The 18,351-nt window shown below is 42.0% G+C and overlaps 1 protein-coding gene and 1 long non-coding RNA gene across 4 annotated transcripts in view; one reads left to right on the forward strand and one right to left on the reverse strand.

The window, feature by feature from the left end:
* LOC132367047 (uncharacterized) overlaps window positions 1-12,531 on the forward strand; it is a 57,815-nt gene extending 45,284 nt beyond the window's left edge. The window contains exons 4-5 of the long non-coding RNA XR_009503654.1: window positions 7,596-7,796; window positions 12,408-12,531. This is a non-coding gene — a long non-coding RNA (uncharacterized LOC132367047). The remainder of the gene's footprint in view (window positions 1-7,595; window positions 7,797-12,407) is intronic.
* Window positions 1-18,351, reverse strand: part of ADAMTSL1 (ADAMTS like 1) — a 755,395-nt gene that overhangs the window by 28,441 nt on the left and 708,603 nt on the right. For all 3 annotated transcript variants that reach the window (XM_059924671.1, XM_059924670.1, XM_059924669.1), the window contains 3 exons: window positions 11,645-11,857; window positions 9,856-10,036; window positions 6,432-6,639 (listed from right to left, as the gene is read on the reverse strand). In XM_059924671.1, coding sequence (XP_059780654.1) covers window positions 6,432-6,639; window positions 9,856-10,036; window positions 11,645-11,857 — 602 coding nt within the window. The remainder of the gene's footprint in view (window positions 1-6,431; window positions 6,640-9,855; window positions 10,037-11,644; window positions 11,858-18,351) is intronic.

Consider the following 18,351-nt stretch of genomic DNA (forward strand, 5'->3'; position numbering starts at 1 on the left):
GCAAAGGAAACCATAAACAAAACGAAAAGGCAACCTACAGAACGGGAGAAAATATTTGCAAGTGATGCAACTGACAAGGGATTAATCTCCAAAATATACAAACAGCTCATACAGCTCAATATCAAAAAAACAACCCAATCAAAAAATGGACAGAAGATCTAAATAGATATTTCTCCAAAGAAGATACACAGATGACCAAAAGGCACATGAAAGGATGCTCAACATCACTAATTATTAGAGAAATGCAAATCAAAACTACAATGAGGTATCACCTCACACTGGTCAGAAAGGCCATCATCGAAAAGTCTACAGATAATAAATACTGGAGAGAGTGGAGAAAGAAGAATCCTCCTACAACTGTCAGTGGGAATGTAAACTGATGCAGTCACTATGGAGAACGGTATGGAGGTTCCTTAAAAAACTAAAAATACAGCTACCATATGATCCTGCAGTCCCACTCCTGGCCATATATCTGGAGAAAACCATAGTTGGAAAAGATACATGCACCCCAGTGTTCATTGCAGCACTATTTACAATAGCCAAGACCTGGAAGCAACCTAAATGTCTATTGACAGAGGAATGGATAAAGAAGATGTGGTATATTTATCAATGGAATCCTACTTAGCCATAAAAAAGAAGGAAATAACATATATATACACTACCAAATGTAAAATAGATAGCTAGTGGGAAGCAGCCGCATAGCACAGGGAGATCAGCTCAGTGCTTTGTGACCGCCTGGGGGGGTGGGATGGGGAGGGTGGGAGGGAGGGAGATGCAGGAGGGAGGAGATATGGGAACATGTGTATATGTGTAGCTGATTCACTTTGTTATAAAGCAGAAACTAACACACCATTGTGAAGCAATTATACTTCAATAAAGATGTTTAAAATAAAAATAAAAAAAAAAAAGAAGGAAATACTGCCATTTGCCGCAACATGGAGGGACCCAGAGGTTGTCATACTGAGTGAAGTAAGCCAGACAGAGAACAACAAATATCATATGATGTTGCTTATATGTGGAATCTAAAAAAAATTATACAAATGAACTTATATACACAACAGAAATAGACCCACAGACATAGAAAAGAAACTTATGGTTACCAAAGGGGAAAGGGGGGGGCAGGGATAAATTAGGAGTTTGAGATTAACATAAACACATACTATATATAAAATAGATAACCAACAAGGACTTACTGTATAGCACAGGGAACTATACTCAATATTTTGTAATGACCTATAAAGGAAAATAATCTGAAAAATATGTATAACTGAATCACTTTGCTGTACACCTGAAACTAAATCAACTATACTTCCATTAAAAAAAATTCAGCATCCAAAGCTCTATTCCAGACTTACTAGATGAGAATTTGCATTTTAAACAAGATCCATAGGTGATTCACATTAAAGCTTGAGAGAAATTTGCCTAGACGGTTCTAGAAGAAAGAAGAAGGGGGTGAAGAGTGTTAGAGAGGAAGGAAGGGGGAACGACCTATTTTTCTGTCTTTTAGGAAAAATAATCACTCAGCATGATCAGTGTGCACGTATATGCCCTTGAGTGACCTCAGTGATACAATGCAGAAACATCTCCCATGTGTAGCCAGATCTGTTCCCAATTGTAATTTCACAAACTGCCAATAAGCCTTGAGGGCCTAGAAGCAGAGGTGCCTTGGGTGGAATGAGAGCTATCAGAAGTGGGTTTTTCCAGGTAAAAGAAAGATGATATCCCCCAGGCATGGGAGCAAGGGGGAGCTCATGCCTCTTTGATTAAGAAGCACATGTATTAGGTCACTGGAAGTAAGGGGGGTTGGTAGAGGCCCCAAAAAGGAGCCTCCGGCTGAGCATATTGATTTGCCAGTGTTGAGCATTATTCCCAGGCTCACCTGGGACACAAATGGCTTATAAGTTGCAAATGAATTCTGTGGCCACATTTTCCCCCAAATAACATTTCGTCTTCATTAGAGATGACCACAGTGTATTAACTTAATAGGATGTTCCAAGTGATTGTTTTCCAAAGAACACACTTCAGGGTTGGGATGAGGGAACATGAATGCAGTAATGTGTAGATACCAGTCCCAATAAGTTCAAGTTGCTAACTGCCCCCAAGCATTCGGTCACACTATTTCGTAGAGTTACACAAAGAATTCGGAGCTGTGTGGTTGCTTTGGCATGTCCTCGCAGGCCAAGCTTAATGGTATGTTTCAGATACTGACCATTCGGAAATTATGCCCGACCAGTCAAAACAGTTATCCTACCAATAAGCACGGGCCTCTGACAAACCCCAACAGTTGTTCCCACATAGTTGGTAGGTACCAGCTGATTATCAGTCCTGGCAGGCAGCTCTTAGATGCTCAGTAGGTCTCCAGTAAGTTTTGAAGCCAGACTTTAGGAAAAACAGATTATATACAATTATATCATTTCCCTCAAGGACCACACCAGATTTTTTTCTTTTTTGGTGCCAACAACATTCTAAAACAGAGAAGGAGTCAGATGATGAATAGGACACCTCTGCTTTGTCTAAATAGAGGCCCTATCTACCTGCACTGGGCAAAACCTAGGCCTCTAATTACAAATGGGAGTTCCTGACTTGTGCTCAGTCCCACCTGGCCCAGAAACGATGACCTGGCTCAGAAATGATGACAGCACCGCACAGCCCTTGGCTGCTTCTGTCATGGCCTGGTGTGTGTCACTGCTCAGGTTTGCTCTTCCTGATGAAGAACCTTCAGTTTGTGTTGGTCTTTCTTTTAAGTTATAACTAAAACATAAAATTTCCTCTCCAAATGGAGAGTCACTGTGGTTCCTCCCTCCATCCAGCTGAGCCCCCATTTCTGCTCTCTCTTGAGCTAACCTGGGACTTTTTTGGTTAACCTCCAGCAGGGAATTGAGAAAGGAGTTGCTGGTAGCAGCTAGGCTTCAACTCTTCTTGGCCTGGAACAATGGTTCTCTACCCTGATTGCATATTAGAATCACTTGGGTAGCTTCTAAAACATGCCCATGTTTAGATCCCTCTCCTGAGCAATTGACTTAGAGTCACTGGAGAAATTTCTTTAAAAGACCAATGTCTAGCAAAGACACCACCAAAAAGGATAATTACAGGCCAAGATCTGATGAATATAGATGCAAAAATTCTCAACAAAATATTAGCAAACTGAATCCAGCAACACATAAAAAATATCGTAACACCATGACCAAGTGGGATTCGTCCCAAGTTCACAAGGATGGTTCAGCATATGAAATCAATGAATGTGATAACACCACATAAACAAAAGACAAAAAACACATGATCATCTCAATAGATGCAGAAAAAGCATTTGACAAAATTCAACATCCATTCATTTAAAAAAAAAAAACTCTTACCAAAGTGGGTATAGAGGGAACATATCTCCAGATAATAAAAGCTATTTATGACAAACCCACAGACAATATAATACTCAATGGTGAAAAGCTGAAAGCCTTCCTGCTAAAATCTGGAACAAGACAAGGATGCCCACTCTCACTTCTTCTATTCAACATAGTATTGGAAGTCCTAGGCACAGCAATCAGACAAGAAAAAGAAATAAAAGGTATCCAAATTGGGGGGACTTCCCTGGCAGTCCAGTGGTTAAGACTTCACCTTCCAATGCAGTGGGTGTGGGTTTGATCCCTGGTCAGGAAGCTAAGATCCCACGTGCCTCGTGGCCAAAGAACCGAAACATAAAACAGAAGCAATATTGTAACAAAATTCAATAAAGACTTTAAAAATGGTCCACATCAAAAAAATCTTAAAAATGTATCCAAATTGGAAGGGAAGAGCTAAAACTGTCATTATATGCAGATGATATGATACTATATACAGAAAACCCTAAAGACTCCACACAAAAACTACTAGAAAAATTCAGCAAGGTAGCCCGATACAAGATTAACATACAGAAATCTGTTGCATTTCTTTACACCAACAACAAAATATCAGAAAGGGAATGTAAAAGAAACAATACCTTTTAAAATTGCAACCCCCAAAAGAAAATACTTAGGAATAAACCTCACCAAGGAGGTGAAAGACTTATTCGCTGAGACCTATAAAACATTAATAAAGGAAATTAAAGATGACTCAAAGAAATGGAAAGCTATCCCATGCTCTTGGATTGGAAGAATTAATATTGTTAAAATGGCCATACTGCCCAAAGCAATCTACAGATTTAATGAGATCCATATCAAATTACTCATGACATGTTTCACAGAACTAGAACAAATAATCCTAAAATTTACATGGTACCATAAAAGACCTAGAATTGCCAAGGCAATCCTGAAGAAAAAGAACAAAGCAGGAGGCAAAACCCTCCCAGACTTCAGACAATACTACAAAGCTACAGTAATCAAAACAGCATGGTATTGGCACAAAAACAGACATATGGATCAACGGAACAGAACAGAGAGCCCAGAAATAAGCCCACACACCTAAGGTCAATTAATCTTCGACAAAGGAGGCAAGAATATAAAACGGGAAAAAGACAGCCTCTTTCTGCAAGTGGTGTTGGGAAAGTTGGACAGCTGCATGTAAATGGATGGAGTTAAAACACACCCTCTCACCATACACAAAAACAAACTCAAAATGGCTTAAAGACTTAAAACATAAGACACGATACCATAAAATTCCTAGAAGAGAACATAGGCAAAACATTCTCTGACATAAATTGTACAAATGTTTTCTTAGTTCCGTCTCCCAAGGCAATAGAAATAAATACAAAAATAAACAAATGGGACCTAATCAAACTCACAAGCTTTTGCACAGCAAAGTAAACCATAAACAAGATGAAAAGAAAACCTACAGAATGGGAGAAAATATTCACAAATGCTGCGACCAACAAGGGCTTAATTTCCAAAATATACAAACAGCTCATACAACTCAACAACAAAAAACCAACAGCCCAATCCAAAAAATGGGCAGAAGACCTAAACAGACCTCTCTCCAAAGAAGAAATATGGATGGCCAATAGGCACATGAAAAGATGCTCAACATTGCTAAATATTAGAGAAATGCAAATAAAAACTACAGTGAGGTACCACCTCACACCAGTCAGAATGGCCATCATTAAAAAGTCTACAAGTAACAAATGCTGGAGAGGGTGTGGAGAAAAGGGAACCCTCTTACACTGTTGGTGGGAATGTAAATTGCTACAGCCACTATGGGGAACAGTATGGAGGTTCCTAAAAAACTAAAAATAGAGCTACAATATGATCTAGCAATCCCAGTCCTGGGCACATATCCAGAGAAAACCATACATGCACCCCAATGTTCACTGCAGCACTATTTACAACAGCCAGGACACGGATGCAACCTAGATGTCCATCAACGGATGAATGGATAAAGAAGATGTGGTACATATATACAATGGAATATTACTCAGCCATAAAAAAGAAGGAAATAATGCCATTTGCAGCAATGTGGATGGACCTAGAGATTGTCATACTGAGTGAAGTAAGACAGAGAAAGACAAATATCATATGATACCGCTTATTTGTGGAATCTAAAAGAATGGTATAAATGAACTTGTATGCAGAACAGAAATGGCGTCACAGATGTGGAAAACAAACTTGTGGTTACCAGGAGGGAAGGAGGGGGAGGGATAGATTGGGAGATTGGGATTGACATATAGACGCTACTATATATAAAATAGATAACTAATAAGAACCTACTGTATAGCATAGGGAACTCTACTCAATACTATGTAATGAGCTATATGGGAAAAGAATCTAAAAAAGAATGGATATATGTATATGTGTAGCTGATTCACTTTGCTGTATAGCAGAAACTGACAAAACATTGTAAATCAACTATACTCCAATAAAAATTAATTTTAAAAAACCCCAAAAGACACATGCACCCCAATGTTCACTGCAGCACTATTCACAATAGCCAAGACATGGAAACAACCCTAATGTCCATTGAGAGATGAATGGATAAAGAAAATGTGGTGCATATATACAATGGAATACTACTGAGCCATAAAAAAGAACGAAATAATGCCATTTGCAGCAACATGGATGCAGCTAGAGATTATCATACTAAGTGAAGTAAGTCAGAAGGAGACAAATATCATATGATATCGCTTATATGTGGGATCTAAAAAAATGATAGAAATGAACTTATTTATAAAACAGAAACAGACTCACAGACTTGAAAAACAAACTTATGGCTACCAAAGGGTAAAGAAGGGGGAGGGATAAATTTGGAATTAACAGATACAGACTACTATATATATGAAAGATAAATGACAGGGACCTACTGTATAGCACAGGGAACTCAACTCAATATCTTGTAGTAACCTATAATAGAAAAGAATCTGAAAAAGAAGATATATATATGCACAACTGATTCACTTTGCTGTACATCTGAAACATTGTAAATCAACTCTACTTCAATAAAAAATAAAAATAAAAATAAAAAAGCCCTCTCACCTGGCCCCAGCTGGAGAAGGCCCACTCCACACACAGCTGTTGGTTACAGGCCTGGGTGTCGACTGGCCGTTTGGCAAGCTGTGTGCACATGTCATTGGACACAGGAGTGGAGATCCCAGAGGCTTTTAGCTTCTGGCAGGTCACCCGGCGGGTCTGGACACCTCCCCCACAGCTCCGGGTACAGGCGGACCAGGAGGTCACCATCCACCTGGAGAGAGGAAGAAGAGTCAGGGCAAAGGGTCAAGCCTTGAGGAGAGGGACGATGTCATACACTCTCAGAAAAGGAGCCCCGTGCATCTTCCTCTTCTCACCACACAGCAGCTAATTGCAGGGCCATGTCTCTTTTCACAGTATATGCTTGGGGTGGTACGCTGAAAATCCACCCCCCTCCCCGCCGAGATATCTATATCAAATCCCTGGAACTTGTGAATGCTACCTTATTTGGACAAAGGGTGTTTACAGATATAGTTAAAGATTTTGAGATGAGATTGTCCTGCATTATCTGGGTAGGCATTAAATACCATCACGTACCCTTATAAGAGAAAGGCAGAGGGAGATTTGACATAGAAAAGGAGACAGTGTGACCACAGAGGCAGAGGTTGGAGTGATGTGGCCACAAGCCAAGGGACACCAGGAGCCTCCAGAAGCTGCAAGGGCCGAGGGAACTGATTCTCTCCCAGAGCCTCTGGAGGGGGTACAGCCCTGCTGACACCTTGATTTTGGACTTCTGGCCTCCACAACTGTAGGAGAATAGATTTCTCTTGTTTTAAGCAACGATGTTTGTGGTAATTTGCTATGGCAGCCACAGGAAACAAATACCCTTTGGAAATTGACTAAAAAGGCGCAATGTGAAAGAGTTTTCTGAAGATCAGTTGCCTTTTCTTAACATTGGCCCCAAAAGCCGTGAGCTTGCGGATGACACATTCTGGGAAGACAGTCCTTTAGCTGGTTACGCTGCATTGCAGTTCTGGTACTTCCTCATGGCATCCAAGTGTGGGGCAGAGAAGGGACAGTTTCCCAGGGAAGTCAGATCCAAACCTGGCTCGCCCCCTGACCCTGGAGGCGGTCTGGGTCTCGGTTAAGCCAAGTTCTGTCTGCTCGTACTCACTGTGTTTTCTACCTCGCCTTAACCCACGTCTCATTTGATTTTGTTTAATCCCTCAGAAACCTACGAAGTTCCTTCCGGCTCTCTGGAGCAGTTCCCACGCCCATGAGTCACCGTCCACAGGTCTTACACCTCCTAGAGGGCTGCGTACGTGGTGACAGTAGTTGTTCTCAGGATGTTAGCTTCTAACTGCAATTCGGGCCCTCAGAAGCGAGACTGACCAGGACTGGGACAAATGGCTTTCCTCATAAAGCCAAGCTGTAAGCTGGGAAACACTGTGAAATCCTTGGTCTCTATACAGATGTGGAGGGGTTCTCTTTGGATGTTTGTACCCTGGGCTAATTCTCAAAGAAGAGGGGAAGGGGGTGCAGTTTGGGGAAAAGAATGAGAAAAAAATTTGGTGCTTTCCAGCCATTTAATTCCATCTAGAGAAAACATTTTGTGTTACTGCCTGAGAAAAAAATTTATCTAAATGAAGTGGCTGAAACAGCTACCTGGGTCAAAGCGGGACTTCGCAGTGTTATTCAGAAAGCCTACGAGGGCCACACTTGTTTGTATGCAAAGAAGGGGGCTGACGTGCCCAGGCAGCCTGGTGGGGAAACCAAGCAAAGGTGAGCCTGTGGCCACTTCCTAATCCAGTGGCGCCACATCTGGCTTTCAGGAGAGGTAAGTAGCAGGGACGGGGAGCAAATTCCTCCTGAATCTGGATCTGTGACTTATTTAATTTGGTGGAACTCCTCTGCTCCATTAGCCCTGGAGAGAGATGACTGCGTGCAGATTTCCACCCCGCAGGAGCAGAGCCACTTAGGAAACAGGCAGATGGTGTTTTAATGCCTCTGGGGGGCACTGAAACCCAAGCAGACCCAGCCATTGTTTCATCTGCAGAAGTAAATAAGGCTGATGGACTCTGACCATCACCACAGCAAATCAAAAAGTCCCTGGCATGTCCAAGACCTCTTCTTCATTTCACACAGCTTGGCAAGGGCAGTCTTCCAGCCTCTCGTATCCCTGGTGAATGTCAGGCCTGCCTTTCAATCAACTTTTATTTCCAGATATCCATTTCAGCAATTTTTCAGGAGTTGGGGTGGGGGCTTTGAGAAAGGAGAGGTACGGGCTATGTTACAGTTCAGGAAGGGTATAAAAGGACATTAATCATTCCTGTGGAAACCTTCCCGTCAGCAAGTCAAACTGCTGATACTAAGGAGTGTGTTTCATATTTCATTGAGGCTCTCCTGGTTTCAGCTGCTTCTTATGACTCAGCTGGCAAAACACAAAGCAGTTGCCTAAGTAGTGGATGAACGTCCCACAGATAGGTAGTAAAGGGGCATTTCAGGACCCAGCCAAGTCTCCCCGGGCTCTGGGCGCCATGCTGGTGCCAACTCCAAGCCCACCCAGTATCCCTTTAGCTGCTGCCTGACACTGGGTGGCAGGGGAAGGGTACTGCTCGGTGGGACTCACAGCTGCTCAAAGCTCAAGGCAGAGGGAAGAGGCAGAGACTGTGGGTGTCATTCTGAGCTATATAAGGGACCCAAATGCAGAGAATGTACAGTTGGCCCTTGAACAACCCCGGGTATGAACTGCACAGATCCACTTATACTCGGATCTCTTTCACAAAATACCTACTACAGTACTACACCATCCGTTGTTGTGAAATTGCAGATATGGAGTGCCGACTATCAAGTTATAGGTGGATTTCTGACTGCTCGGGGTCGGCGCCCCTGACCACTGCATTGTTCAAGGGTCAACTGTAAACCCAAAGTTGAAGCAACTATGGGAAATGGAAATTTATGTCAGCTTTAGCAGGATGCAACCCTTTGTAGAAGAGAGGATAATATTTCCTTAACTAAATTGGAGCACTGATGAGCACAGGTATTTACAGCTAGAAGAAAGGGGAGGAGTTGGGGTATAGGCCAGTAGTCACTATCCCCTAAACGCTTCAACTGCAAACACGTTTCTTTTCTTACAAACCAACCAAAGAGCCCGCTTCTTACTGCAGTGTGGGAGCTCTCTCTTGCCAGGGCCTGGGATGCTCCTGGCCCCTGAACAGACCCTGTCAGGCCCTTGGGAAGCCTGGGCAGCCTTTAGCCGGCTGAACAGTGAGGGAAGAAACAGCCAAGGGAGGAGACTCATCCTGAGGGATGTTTTCTGTGCAGTGGAGAGGCTGGCGGGCCCGGGGCCTCCAGGAAAGGACGTCAGGGCCCCTCACCTGCACTTAATGTAGCTCTCTCAGTGCTAGACAAGGGCTGGCCATGAACTTGGCTAAAAGTCCAGGCCCATCCTTGGGAGTGGGCGGCCTGAGCCAGCCTCCGGCGCACTCACCGGGAAGGGCAGTCTCTCCGGTTGCAGGCGATGGGCTGCACAGCAGGGCGCACCTTCCCTGCGCAGTGAGTGGGGTTGACCTCCGTGCTGTTCAGGAGACACCTCAGGCGGGGCTGCTGAACACCCCTGTTACCGCAGGAGGCTGAGCAGGTCGCCAGTCTGTCCACAGACCACCAGTAATCTATCACAGAAGGAGGACCAGAGGTGAAAAGAAGATAGCATCAATGCTCATGTTATTCCTTCAGAGTGGCGGGGTGGGGTGTGGTGGGAATGATATGCTGTTAGGAATGAGGCCCTGCCCTGCGGCAGGCTCCATTCCCCACCGATCTAGGCAAGTCACGTGGTCTCCAGGGGCCTCCGTTGGCTCATCCATAAAGTGGGTACAGTAGCCCTTATCTTGTCATGCTACTGCGAGGACTGGATATAAAGAAAGTGCAGGGCCTAGCCCAGTGCCTGGCACATAGAACTTCATCAGTGGCTGTAGCTCTCGTATTTTTAAACCTACTTCCTAAAGTACTCTTTCCTTCCATTAGTTTCCCAGAAAGTGACTTTAGTTTTCAACAAAGAGATATAAAAATATCAGAGGTACTTAACAATCATATTTAAAAGTCTATACTGGAGTTGGACTTTGTATACGTTACAGAAAAACAGCCTATCCAGAGAGGCGCACTTACGGAGATGATGACGTCGGTCAGAAAGGCCATTTCTTTGGATTTTCTATTTGGGGGTCTGGGACTCAACTGGTAGGAAAGCTGTTAAAACTAACTGGGCTGGTAAATTTTGAGTGCTTATTTGCACTCAGAAGATTTGTGTGCTACAAATCTTGCAGATAGGCACTGCCTTCTGGTTTTCAGCAGAGAGCGCCTGGCTGGCAAGAAAACGCAACATTGACTTTCCTGTCTAGAAAGTGAGATGGTGGCGGAGGATGTTTAAGGGGAAAACCTACGCTCAGGAAAATCTCCCCCGTTATGTGCTATTCTGGGATGAACTCTGTCCCTTCCCACGGAAACCTCCACTTTAGGAGACATGCAGTAGAATTTTGCTTTCCCTACAAGTATCACACATAGGCCACAGGTAGAACCAGTCTACGGAAAACTCAAAAGCCCCACGTAGTTTCTATAACAAGGCCAGTTTGGGCTCCTTTCCCACTGTTTTGGGCTCATTCACAACCCTTTCTTGGGGCCATGAATGCCAGGCCCCACCCAAGGGCTCTCTGACGTGCCCAGGTGCCTGGAAGGTGAATGCATGAGCCACACGGACAGGCCACAGAGAAGGTGCCAGGAAAGCACTTGGCGTGTGACTGCAGCTGGAGCCTCTTCTGGATGATCAGCGGTCCTGGCACCAGCCCTGGTTCTCCGAGGCGGGCAGTAACCACGTAGTTCACATCAAGAGGTAATTTTAAACCAGCTCAACAGAGAAAACTTGCATTTTCTTAATAGGCAACTTTGCGAGTGTGTGTGTGTGCTCTTTACTAGTTAAACCAGCAGAAAGGAAACACAGTTGCTTTGCTATATGGCGAAATCTCCTTGGTCCCGAGCAGCAGTAACATGATGAGCAGAAGGGCGCATCTATGAAAGCAGCACTGACTTTTCCAGCTTCTGCTGAGATGGGGGTGGGTGGCCCTTCTGAAGAGCCTCACCATATGGCAACACGGTTGGGCTTCCATTTTCACGTTCTGAGAACCACTGGAGATCAGAAATCACTTTGTTCTGCTGGAGAATTACATTTCCAAGTAGACTCTCTTCTTCAAGAAACAAGCCTGGCACCCAACGCCTGAAGGGTTTCTTACCTTGGATCACTAAAGAGGCCTTCTGTACGAGCATTCCTGCCTCATTCTGAGCAAGGCAGCTGAATTCCCCTTGAGACCCGCCACTAAGATTTGCAACCTGGAGAATCCGTCCAGCTGCCAAGATATGATGCGTCAGTCCTGTGGTATTGGCAACTGGCTGGTCACCATGGAACCAGGTGATATTGGGAGTAGGGTGGCCTTTGATGGGGCAGCCTAGAAGGAGAGGTGAGGAGAAGTAAGGATAAGGTACTTAAGGATAAAGCCAATAAGTACACATTCCTGTTGAGCTGTTTGTTTCCGTGGGTTTTGAGGCCATACATTTGATGTGGCTTCCCCATGGCATTTTTCTTATGTTTCCCATTCCCAAGCAAATGGGAGATGTTTTTATTCTCTGGATGCTTGGAGGGTGACTGTTACTCATTCAATTAAAGTAAAAATTCCTGGGGAACACAAAGCACCTATTTTTGTCTATGTCCCTGTAATAACTTTAAAAAAATGAAGCAATTAAGATTTACTCATTGGACATTTTCTGAAGTTAATTAGTTCCTATGCCAGTTTTATACTGAAAGAAATCACTTCTTCAAACGCAATGAGTGGGGGAAAAAAAACCCCCATGTACTATATCGTAATAGTTAGGAATCAAACTTTAATTGGTAAATGTCTAACGTCTGCCTCCATTTTACTCTTTATGTGATTTTCAAGCCAAAAATTTTCAACAGAGACTAGGAAAACAATTTTAAACACTGATCTCATTTCTCTATAGGTCAAGAACCTTGGCCTTCTGACAGCTCTTCTGACAACCAAGCCTGCGTTGGACATGTACAACGTTATACTTATTACATAGTCATTGAGCCTATTTTGATGCATTAAAATTCCAAAATATTAAACTGAGATATGATGTCTACTCAAGCCTTTGTAGCATAGAATTAGTAAAATAAACTGATTGCAGTTGTGAGAGAAAACTCGTTACCTCTAAATTCGTACTTGTTGAATTTGCTGTTGTGACCCCAGAAACTTAGCTTCCAGAGGAGATTTATTTGGAGGTTTAAAATGCAAGATAAATCATTCAAAATGAAAGATAGTGGAGGTTTTCTCTCAGTTCAGTTAAAAAATATCTATTTGGTGCCTAGTGTTCTGGGGACAGTAAAGCTAGTTAAGACTATCTTCTCTCTTGCAAGGAGATCCCAGCTGGTATGGGATGCAAAAAAGCACACTAATAAAACTGAGATGTAAGGCAGAAGATGAGATCAGTGAGACACACAGATGGTCACCTGCATGGATGTGTGTGCCTATGGATCTGTACAGAGAATGGATTTTCTAACGTTGACTTGTTCTGTGTTCTGGGGGCAGCACCGGTAGAATTTTTATAGTATGGCAGCGTTAACACACAGGAAAGGTCTTTAAGAGATGATCTAGCTTACTGCCAGAGGAGAAAACTGAGGCCCAGAGATGTTAAGAGACCTTCCCAAGATCAAGGGGCAGATCTTCTATCTGACTCACTGTCTTGTGTTCTTTCCCCCATACCTACTGCTTGTCTGGTTAGACGCCAACAATTTACTTAGGCCTCTTGATACCTCCTTCGTCTGCTTACTCCCTTCATTCCCTTGGCTTTTTGCATTTTCACTGTGGTTGTGTAGGTTGAAGAGGTGGGAACAGACTACTTTGAAGAAGGGTCCTGGAAAAGCAATGCTAAAGTTGACCCTCAAAATTTCAGCATGGAATATCATGTTATAGGATCCAATTTTTCACTTCTCGCCATGTGGACGCACTCTGCCATGTAACTTTACAGGACCCTGCCATGATGGGTGGGTTTTACTTCCCCACCTCCTTACTTTAGGTTTGGCCATGTGACTACTCTGGCCACTAACAAACACTAACAATGAACAATCTGAAAAGGAAATTAAGAAAACAATTCCATTTACATAAGTATCAGAAAGAATAAAATACTTAAGAATAAACTAAACCAAGGAGGCAAAAGACTTGTACACTGAAAACTATAAAACATTGCTAAAAAAAGAAATTAAAAACATAAATGAATGAAAAGATATCTCATGTTCATGAGTTGGAAGACAATTTTGTTAAGGTGTCAGTACTCCCCAAAGCAAACCCAATTCAATCCCTCTCAAAATCCCAATGACTTAAAAAAATTGTTTTTGCATAAGTAGAAAAATTCATCTTAAAATTCATATGGAATCTCAAGGGACCCCGAATAGCCAAAACAATCTTGAAAAAGAACAGCAAAGTTAGAGGTCTCATACTTCCTGGTTTCAAAACTTATTACAAAGTTACAGTAATCAAAACAGTGTGGAACTGAAATAAAGACAGACATATAGACCAATGGAATAGATAGAGAACCCAGAAATAAGCTCTTATGTGTATGGTCAATTTTCAACACGGGTGCCAAGACCATTCAATGTGGAAAGGATAGTCTTTTCAACAGATGGTACTGGGAAAACTGGATTTCTACATGCAAAGAATGATGTTGGATCCTTATATTAAACCATATACAAAAATTAACTCAAAATAGATTAAGGACCTAAACATAAGAGTTAATAGTATAAAACTCTCAGAAGAAAACGCAGGGGAAAAGTTTCATAATATTGGATTTGGCAATGATTTCTTGGATATGACACTAAAAGCACAGGTAACAAAAGAAAAAAAAATAGATATACTGGACATCATCAAAATTAAAAGCTTTTGTGTATCAAAGGACACTAACAACAGAGTGAAAAGGCAGCCCATACAATGGGAGAAAATATTTACAAATCATAGATCTGATAAGAGATTAATATCCAGAATATAGAAAAATTCCTACAACTCAACAACAAAAACCACCAACCAATTTAAAAAATGAGCAAAACACTTGAATAGACATTTCTCAAAGATATGCACATGATTAATAAGCACAGGAAAAGATGTTCCACATCACTAATTGTTAATAGAAATGCAAATCAGAACCAATGAGATACCACTTTATATCCATTAGGATGGCTATTATTTAAAAAAAGAAAAAAAATTAACTAGAGTTGGTGAAGACGTGGGAAAATTATAACACTTGTGTATTGTTGGTGAAATGTAAAATGGTGCAGCAACTGTGGAAAACAATATTGAGGTCCCTAAAAGAAGATTAAACATTAGAATTACCGTATGATTCAGCAACTCCACTTCTGGCTATATACCCAAAAGATCTGAAAGCAGGACTTGAATAGATATTTGTACACCAATGTTTACGGCAGCATTATTCACGATAGCCAAAAGGTGGAAACAACCCAGAGGTCCATCAATAGATGAATGGATAAACCAAATGTGATAAATATATATGATGACTATTATTCAGCCTTAAATAGGCAATAAAATTCTGATACATGTGACAACATGGATTAAACTTGAAAACATTAATTTAAGTGAAGGAAGCCAGACACAGAAGGACAAATATTATATGATTCCCCTTATATGAGATACCTAGAGTAGTCAAATTTGTAGAAACAGAAAATGGAATAGTAATTACCAGGGGCTGAGGGAAGGAGGGAATGGAGTATTATTATTATTTAATGGTATGAGTTTCAGTTTGGGATGAAACATGGATATGTTCTGGACATGGATACTGTGAAGTTGTACAACAATGAGAATGTAATTAATGCCACTGAACTGTACACTTAAAAATGGTTAAAATAGTAAGTTTCATGTTATGTATATTTTGCCATAATAAAAGAAATGAGGCAAAAGCTGCACTGGGTACCAATTTCAATCCTAGACCTCAAGAGACCTGGTGAGTTTTTGCTTGTGCTCTTATGCCTTTGCCATCACTGAAGAAGAACATGCCTGGAGTGGCCTGATGATCTCAAGGGGAGGATGAGAGAAATGTGGAGAACAGTCAAGTCACTCCAGCCAAACCCAGTTTAGATCAGCTGAACTAAGTAAGAGCAGTAAGAATAAATGATTGATGTTTTAGCCACTGAGTCTTGCGTTTATTTTAATGCAGAACCTCTTTTTTTTTTTCAGGGGTGGGGTGAGGTAGCTAACTGATACATTTAGGGAGTAGGGGCTTCCAGAGCTCCTTGAGCCATGGATCCAAGGCTTCCAGTAGGGTGGAGTTTCTACCTGTGTACTGACCCAGCTCTCGCCTGACCTGGATCTTCTCACTCAGGTACTCCGAAGGAGCAGGCTCCCCACATGCTTCTGGTGGCATCTAGGCATCTATATGCCATGAGGTCCATGGTGGTGTCACTGTACTCCTGTTATGAAGTGGGTGTGAGAACGGCCTTGGGGAGAGGTGTATAGAAATCAGTCCACTGGGGACCTCCAGAGACCAGCAGTACCCACTCCCTCCAGTCCAAAAATGTTGTCCGGAGTCAGACGTGGGTTTCATTTTCTAACAAGAGGCAGGAAAGCTGTACGTTTGTTTAGGCAAATAGCATGATTTCAAAAGTGAAGCTTGAAACAAGTACAGCTTTTCAGACTCACTGAAACAGACAGATATATGTCTTCCTATCACATCTGCTTTAAAGAAAAAGAGGTGCCATATGCTGTTGAGATGCTGGCTCCACGAATCCTTTTGTTTGGTCGGTGTGGATAGAGCGCAGTGAGGCTGACTAGATTCCAAATTGAAAAATAAGAACCTTGCTATTCCCAAGGAAACAGGAGATACTTGGCCAGAGAATCTCTCATATTTAGCTCTAGTCTTTTTTTTCCCAACTCCATTAGGACTGATTTTCTGAGAGACTATTTAGGCAGGAAAAGGAGTGGTAGCAGCCACAGGCTATTTTCTATGGCTGATAAAGTTACTTATCTAGGATCCAGAAATCTTAGTCAGCTAAATAAGTAGTACATTTACATAACAATTACATTCAAAATCCTTCCTCTTTCCTGGAATCCGAGGCCAGAGTGAACAGCCAGGATACCTCTCTTAGCCCATCTGGGTCTTGCATCTTGGATATATTTCCAGGGTCTTCTAGCTTGGTGATCCTAGTGAGGCATGAGGGCTGCCATGGATGTGGAGTTCCTGAAACTCAATTTGAGAAAGACTCTTGAGTAGCAGTGACTAAGACTTTGAGTCTTTGAGAGGCTGCCTTCATAGTAATGCCTCTCTGAAACCTATCAGGGTGAAGAACTGTTTTGTAGAAAGCTTTTAAAGGAAAAGCAGTTTTGTTACTTTCAAATGCAGTTACACAGATACATGACTCTCAAGGAGAGCTCTAGATTTTGATAGGGCTCTTTGGCTTCTGTTTTCTAATCTATAAATGAGAGCTTTTGATTTAATCAATACTTTTCAAATTGATGTTCCTTGGGGCCCTAAGGTTTTGCAGAGGTATGGGGGAGGAGGGTGGGGAACCTTGATAGGGAATCTGCATAGATGGGGCTTTGGGGTCTCCATCCCCATTTCACTCATAGCAGAATTACATATCAGGTTTCTGCATAAGAAGATTCTTTTATTGGTAACCAGTGAATTAGATGATTTTTAAGGTGCTTTTAGGTTCCAAGGTTTTCTAAGCAGCATCTCAAACTCATCATTCTCACCCCTCTTCTTCCCAGATAGGGCAAAGTAGACTTAGTCAATCTATATTGTTTAGGTCGATATGTAGTGAAATTGAACTGTGCCAATGAAGGGCTCCTGGAAGAGAAGTTATATATGGAGGTTATTTAGGATTAAGATAAGCAGAGACCAGGGATAGTAGAAGAGGGCAGTCTAGAAGATACAGTATGAGCAAAGGTGAAAAGATGAAAAAACTGGTGATGTGTCTTTGAGAAATGACTGGTTGACTTGACTGGAACATGGAGGACATAGATGATGCTGGCATGGTGGGTGAGAGATACAATGGGGAGGATCTTGAAGGCCAGAATCTGGTCTTTTGGGAGCCCCTGCAGGTTTCTGAAGACCAGGGGGTGATCTAGGTTGGCTTTAGAAGAATCATTAAGGTGGTTCTTTCCAAGATGCACTGGCTTGAGAGAAAGGAGAAGCTAGGATATCAGTTCAGAGGTGACAAGAAATAAGACATATTTGCAAAAGTAGCTCTGACAGGATATGAGGAGGATGGGGGTAGAGACAAAGAAGAGAAGCTAAAGAGACTGGAACACTAGTGGGATTGTTAACAGAAGTAGGTAAATCAGGAAGAGAAGCTATTCCTTATTTCTACCCCTAGAGATGAATAAGTTTAGTTTTAAGCATATTGACTTTAAAGGTTGTGACAGAACCAAAGGATGGAAAAATCCATTGAGATTATAAAGATGAAAATGGAAGTTAGTCAGCAGTAAGAACTGGAGACAGATTTTGGGAACCAGTCTCATGGATTTGTGGAAGGAGTCTTCAATGAAAAGAGGTCAGGTCTCAGGACAAGACAGTGGGAGAACTCTAACATTCAGTGATTGAAGAAGAAATAGGAGGTATTAAAGGGGTCTGTGGGATAGGAGAAAAATTGAGACCATGTGATGTCATGGGACTCCAGAAAGGAAAGGGATTAAACAAACAGGTTGTTAGCAAATAACTGATTTATATAAGAATTTGTGGAATGAATGAGTGGTTTCATTTTTTTTTTACATGAAAATAACTAACCAAACATATTCTTTCCACAACCACCCTCCACCCACTTTGCCCAGGTAATATAAAGGTAAACTTCATTCCAACTCACGTTTGAATGATCAGAAATTTCAAGTTAGCGGAATTGGAAATAAAAGTGTTCTGTATAATCAGAACATACCACTCAATGCTA

Source organism: Balaenoptera ricei, chromosome 6, assembly GCF_028023285.1.
Source record: "Balaenoptera ricei isolate mBalRic1 chromosome 6, mBalRic1.hap2, whole genome shotgun sequence".
Lineage (NCBI taxonomy): Eukaryota > Metazoa > Chordata > Mammalia > Artiodactyla > Balaenopteridae > Balaenoptera > Balaenoptera ricei.